Genomic DNA, 6,648 nt, shown 5'->3' on the forward strand with positions numbered 1-6,648 from the left:
GAGGAAAGGGGAGAGGGAGGGGAGGAGAGGAAAGGGGAGAGGGAGGGAAGGAGAGGAAAGGGGTAAGAGAAGGGATGGGTGGGAAAGGATAGAAGAGAGAGGAGTGGGGAAGAGAAAGGGGAAGAGGAAGAGAGAGAGAAGGGGGAGAGGAAAAGAGGAAAGGAGAGAAGACGGGGGGGGGGGGGGAGAAAGGGGGAAAGAGGAGGAAAAGAGAAAGAAAGGAAGCTATTAAGGGCTTTATTGAGGACACTAGATAAAGACTATGGATATTAATAACAGATTAATGTGACATCTCCTTTTAGATTTATATTCTGGTTAATGTTCCCAGGGAAATACACAGTGAAGGACTTAAGAGCTAAAAGAAGCAAAGTATCACCAACCTGCCCTCAAATGTTTCAAAATAATGTAACATGCAAATATGTATTTCTAGAAAGAATGATACATTGAGTGGGGGCAGCACATCTGGTTAAAGGGAACAGGACAGATCTTGGAACTTGTTTCAAGTTTCCCACAGGTCTGAAATTACATCACAATTAAAAGTTACCAGAAAGTAACACAGCAGTAATGAATGGCACCGGCTTGTGACAAGCAGGTGTTATGAACAATTCATTCAACACCACAGATCTCAAAGTTGCTAAGGCCAGGTTCCTGGAAATAGCAGCAACCAGAGCCCCACAGCTTAAACATCTACCAGATGATATCCCAAAACTTAGCCACACTAAAATGTGGCCACTTCTCTGGGGGCCTTTTCCCCCCTATGTAACACAGACATGATTTCTCATACACACAATGGAGAATCATTGATGGATCATGAAGGGCAGTGACCAGGGACAAGATATTTGCCATTCTGAAGGGGTGGGATAGAAAGCCCAGGCTGACTAGAAACTGCCTGTCTCCTCTCTCTCTCCTATCAGACCCCCATCCTGGTCCCTCATCAGACATCTCACATGTCAAACAGTGCAGGTATCCGAAACGATGTCCTCCAAGAGTGTCTGATGATAAGATCTGGAAAGATTTCTTTCTTCTTTGTATTACTGTTTAAACTTTGTATAATAAATAGTCCCTAATGTTTAAAAAATAAAAGGAGTGCTTTTTTTTAAAAAAAAAAAAAACCTTAATTCTAACAAGTCAGTTTACTTTAACATTCCTTACCATCTCGATCTTGTGTAAAAAAGATAGATGATAGATAGATAGATAGATAGATAGATGATAGATAGATAGATGATAGATAGATAGATAGATAGATAGATAGATAGATAGATAGATAGATAGAAAAGAAAAAATATTTCCAAGTTCTCTCTCCTCATGAATAACCTTGAACTAATTATTTATCCAACAACTGGCCCTCTCTCAAGAACGAAGAGCAGGCTTTGCAGCCCATTTGGCCAGTCATCCAACCTTCATGCCACCCACGGTGGCAGTGACACAAGGAGACACTGTGGAGGGAGGATGGGGCAGGGGACAATGTGGGGAGACAGGCACCAGCACACACTTACAGAGGTAACTCTGTCAATAGGTTGCTCACCAGGAAGATGTCTGCGTAGCCAGCCAAGGACTCCACCCCCTCCTGGATCCTGGCGCCCCCGGAGTCATTGAGCCCGATCACTGGAGCCCCCACTGTTATGGCCTGGTCCATGATCTAAAACAGTAGAGAAAATCGTATGAGTTATCTGTTCTGGTTACCAAAAACAGCAATGACAAAACCCCTTGCTGCGCTAAGGAGATGGCTTATGTCTTGGTACACGTCACCAGACCAAGGGGACACAGCCTGTGCCCTGACAAGCTAAGTCCAGCTGCCCATCCTCAATAGCCCATTAAAGGACCCAAATGAATAGTGAAAAGCAGAAAAGGGAGATTTATTCAGTGTGGCCACATAGGGAAGAAGGACAAAGGTATTCAGATTCTACCCACCCTAAGTCCATCTTCAGGGGTCCTGGCAATACTACAGGGTATGCATCACTGAACAAACAGTCCAGCGAGATATGGCTCCCAACCCCCAAACCCCTGCCCAGCTCCTAGTCTTTCTCTAAGGCTATCTGATGATCTGTGAATCTTTCTCCACTATTATGGGATATCCACAAGAGAAGACTGCCTGGACATGGGTTTACGCCTACAGAAAGTCTTCATTAGCTGGCTGTCGACTATACTGGGTGTTCAGGATCCCAGTGTAGCCCTGAGCACAAAAAAAAACATGTTCTGGGTTGACACACTTCAGTTAACAAGAACATTTAGCCAGAAGCTGAACTACAAAAGCCAAAAAGCAAGATTAGTACATTTAGAGACTTTTCCAGTACTATGGACTTTGATAGATTAGGTCTGTTTTCATTTTTTGTCAGGTGGTGCAGTCTACGTGCTGAGTTTTACAACCTGAATGGCACTTCCATCATGGAATTAGTTGTGCTAAGATTTGAGGCCTGTTATTCCAGGAGACAAATTCTTCCCCTGGATGCCACCAGGGTTTTAGCCATTTCTTTCCCAGTTAGGACATTCATAGGAAGTTTACATTTCTTGCAGCCTATTCTTTAAACAGTCCAGTAGCCAAAGAGGGGCACAGGGTGTCTCCTTTTAATAGCAGCTCTTTAGCCTTCCTAACACTGTGACTTTTTAATACAGATCTTCATGTTGTGGTGACTTCCAACCATAAAATATTTCATTGCTACTTCATAACTGTAATTTTGCTACAGTTATAAATATAATATAAATATCTGATATACAGGATGTCGTCTATGTAACCCCTGGGAAACGGTCATTTGACACCAAAAGAAATCACAGCAGAACCTCTACTTTAGACCATCCATCCCCATCAGCCAGGCCAGTCACACAATTAATTAGCACACACGCCTGGTGAGACCCAAGTTAGATTGCCAAAAGCCCACTGTTAGGCAAGAACCAGCTTCCAAAGTTATCCCTACACACACATGCAAGCCAACACACACACCTCATACGCTTATTCATTTTCTGTCTGTCTCTCATATGAGTGTGTGAAAAAAAGCGTGGTGTTTTCTGGAAAACATTCTCCCTGCTCTTTTCCAAACAGAAAGTAGTCAATACCTTGAATTCAACCCTCACAATGCCTGAATACCTCATCGAAGATAAAGGACCAGCTACATAGCAAAGCCACAGGTTTTCCACTGTTAGAAGGTAAGAGGCGCCGGGCGGTGGTGGCGCACGCCTTTAATCCCAGCACTTGGGAGGCAGAGACAGGCGGATTTCTGAGTTTGAGGCCAGCCTGGTCTACAGAGTGAGTTCCAGGACAGCCAGGGCTACACAGAGAAACCCTGTCTCGAAAAACAAAAACAAAAAAAAAAAAAAAAAGATAAAAGGCTCAGAGTGCTCAGCTTGGGCTATAACTCTCTTCCGTGGCAAATATTCCCAGTGACTCCTAAGAAACAACTGGTGGCAGACAGATGGCACAGACGTCTGTTAATGAAGGTGCACACTGGTCCATATATTAACCTGAGGCCAGGCCCACTGCGACAGATTGTCCTCCTGGGTCAACAGTTCTGCCAGCTTCACATGCAACATCTCATAGATGGTCAGTGAAGCACATTTACTTCATTATGTCATGTAACCATGACAACCGAAGGGAAAACTGGGAACATTTAAAGGTAATTGGCTAGCCTGGCCATGAAGGTGCATGTCTTTAATCCCAGCACTTGGAAGGCAGAGGCAGGCAGATCTCTGAGTTCAGGGCCAGCCTGGTTTATGGAGCAAGTTCCAGGACAACCAGGGCTACACAAAGAAATCTTGTCTCAAAAAAACAAAAATAAAAATAAAGGGAATTGGGTAAAGGTCTCTAGAGTAACACATGTCTAAAATCCAGGTAGCTCCATTACAGAGGGAAACTTACCCAGCTATTAATAATTCAATATCACTTCCAAAATTCTCCAAACACTAGCAATGCCACCATTACTCTTCAGACTGTCTCAGTCTAGTATGCTGTATCTGGGGAGCTTTTCTTGTTTGGATGGCTGCTTGAGGTTCTGTTTGTGTTTGAGTTTCTTCTTCAGCAGAATTCAGAATTGACTCTAAGGTCTGCCCACATTAGGCACGTATCCTATCACAGAACTCTAAGCCCAGTTTGTTTTTAAACCTTCATGCAGGGGCTGAAGAGATAGCTTAGTGGTTAAAAGCATTTGTTCTTGCAAAAGACCCCAATTCAGTTCCTAGAATCCACAGGGCAGCACATAACCATCTGAATTCCAGTTCTAGGGGATGCAACACCCTCTTCTGGCTCTGCAGGCACCAGGCACACACAGTACACAGACATACATATAGGCAAAAATAAGCAAATCCATTTTATAAAAGAAAATACTACTGTTATATCATACAATCTTTGTGCTGCTCTTTATATTTTAGTGCCTGGACTCTCTGCCTACGTTTTTTCTTGGGATTCCCAGAATCTCAAGGTGGCTGTGAATGCATATATGATCTACAAACTTGGGTTATAAAAAGTTTACATTTTCACCTGTAGGAACTCTAGACAGTGTCCGACGCTTCCTTTACTTATGAACTCACACCTGTGCCTTTGCCATTATTAGAAACCAGAAGCTTCTGCTACATTAAAATTGCTGAGCTCCAGAAATGTTTTCACTTGAGCCTTGTTTCAATTATACCAGTTAAAAGATTCACTGCTAAGTCTTGCTATTTAACGCACTAATAAGTACATATATTACTGAGCCAGACATAGTGGTACACACCTTAAATCCCAGCACTCTGGAGGCAGACAGGTGGACTGAAGTGGGTTTGGCCTAATGCTGCAAGTGTTATAATGTTAATTTTGGTCCTCAGACCCTGCCCTCAGTTGGCTCTGATTGGTAAATAAAGATGCCAGCCTGTCCTATGGCAGGACAAACAGAGGTGAGAGTTTTAGGATTCCCAGGCTGGGGAGAGAGAAGAGAGGAAGAAGAGAATCACCATGAGAGGAGCGTAGGACAGGCTAGCCATGTAAGAATTCAAGTCAGTGGCTCTAGGAGCCGCTTCCCCGACTGGGTCTGGAGCAGCAGAGATGAAATATAGATTTTAAAGGATGTTAACTCTGGAATCCTTGGGAAGGATTAGAAGCGCTAGCAAAGGCATATCAAAATTAACTGGCATGTGTGTGTGTGTGTTTGTGTGTGTGTGTGTGTCTGTCTGTCTGTCTGTCTGTCTTTCACTCACGAATCCAGAGAACTCCTGGGTGGGTGCAGCTTGTACACTACCCACCAGAAGCTATAGCACAGTTTGCAGCTACAATGTACTCTGGGTTTGAGGCCAGCTTGGTTTACAGAGCAAGTTCCAGAGCAGCCAGGACTACATAAAGAAATGCTTTCTTAAAATTTTAACAACAACAACAACAACATATATTATAGATGTGTTTTTGAATGCTTTCACTCCTCACGGACAGAGGCCAAGGAGAATGTTGAGTATCCTCCTCTATTACCCTTAATCTTTTGAGACAGGGTCTCTCGATGAACCCAGAGCTCACTGTTGTAGCTATGCTGGCACCAGCAAACTTCCAGGATCTGCCTATTCCCTAAAAGCTGGGGTTACAAGCACATGTGGTCACACTTGACTTTTATGTAAGAACTGGGGATTGGAACTCAGATCCTTCTGTTTTCACCACAAGTACTCACACCCACTGTACCGTCTCTCCAGTCCTCAGGCCTTGTAATCTTAGGTGTCATTATGTGCATGGAGAAATGTGGGGGTTGTCAGGAGGACAGGCTCACCCATATAATCCCAGCACTGGAGCAGAGGAAGGCAGGGAACTAAGGGAAGATGGGAAGAGGAGGGGGAAGAGAACAGAATGGATAGAAAGAATGTGGGTGTAGACCTTACCAGGGTCACGCAGACAGTACAAGAATACTTTAAGAAATGAGCTGAGAGCCCCATCTGGTCCAGTACCGCGTCTTGTACAGATCTGTTCCAGCTCCACTCACTGCACACTTAGAATACTCAGTGTGTGTCACACAAACTGGTGGAAGCACTGGGTTTCTTTTCAATAGTAAACACTTACTTTGCAGATCTTTTGAGCATGTGCTCCTGACAGACTGCCTCCAAAAACTGTAAAATCCTGAAAGAAGAACAATTAAAGCAGCAAGTAAACCATAATAACAAGGCAGAGCCGAAGACCCAATGGGAAGAAGTGGGAACCCACACTGGTAAAGGCGAGTCGGATGATCAAAAAATAGAATTCATAGATTATTCCCCAAGTTAGTTAATAAAATATCTTAAAGGGAGTTCGTGTAGTATTGGGGTTCAAAGACTTAGTCTTTGTTCTACCAAATGACTCAGAGCTCTGAGGCAGTAGCTCAAGTGGGATTAACCCTGTTAGATTCTACCAGTGTCAGACAAACACTGTCACTTCTAGGAAGTAAGGATTCTGAAAAAGGAGGAGGAAAATGAAAGGCAACTGGAGTCCCCAGCCCCTCCCAATCCCTGTTTCTGAAAACTTCACACCAGGGGTGTCTTCTAAGCATGAAGATGATAACAGCAGGCTAGCCCAGAGATAGCAGCAAGATAGTCCAGGGATAGCAGCAGGTTAGTCCAGGGATAACAGCAGACTAGCCCAGGGGAAATGGAGTCACAAGGATACCACATGACTGGGAGGAAAGAAGAAAGAAAGAAGGGAAGGAGGGAGAGAGGGAAGGAGGGAGGGAGGGAGAG

General features: G+C 44.0%; 1 protein-coding gene across 3 annotated transcripts in view; it reads right to left on the reverse strand.

The window, feature by feature from the left end:
- Pccb (propionyl-CoA carboxylase subunit beta) overlaps positions 1–6,648 on the reverse strand; it is a 59,934-nt gene that overhangs the window by 46,666 nt on the left and 6,620 nt on the right. For 2 of the 3 annotated variants that reach the window (XM_028788070.1, XM_028788068.1), the window contains exons 4-5: positions 5,999–6,055; positions 1,526–1,639 (exon numbers count right to left, since the gene is read on the reverse strand). In XM_028788070.1, the coding sequence (XP_028643903.1) occupies positions 1,526–1,639; positions 5,999–6,055 (171 nt within the window). The remainder of the gene's footprint in view (positions 1–1,525; positions 1,640–5,998; positions 6,056–6,648) is intronic. The other variant, XM_028788069.1, reaches the window with a different exon arrangement.

Source organism: Grammomys surdaster, unplaced genomic scaffold (genome assembly GCF_004785775.1).
Source record: "Grammomys surdaster isolate TR1022 unplaced genomic scaffold, NIH_TR_1.0 125698, whole genome shotgun sequence".
NCBI classification, from domain to species: Eukaryota; Metazoa; Chordata; class Mammalia; order Rodentia; family Muridae; genus Grammomys; species Grammomys surdaster.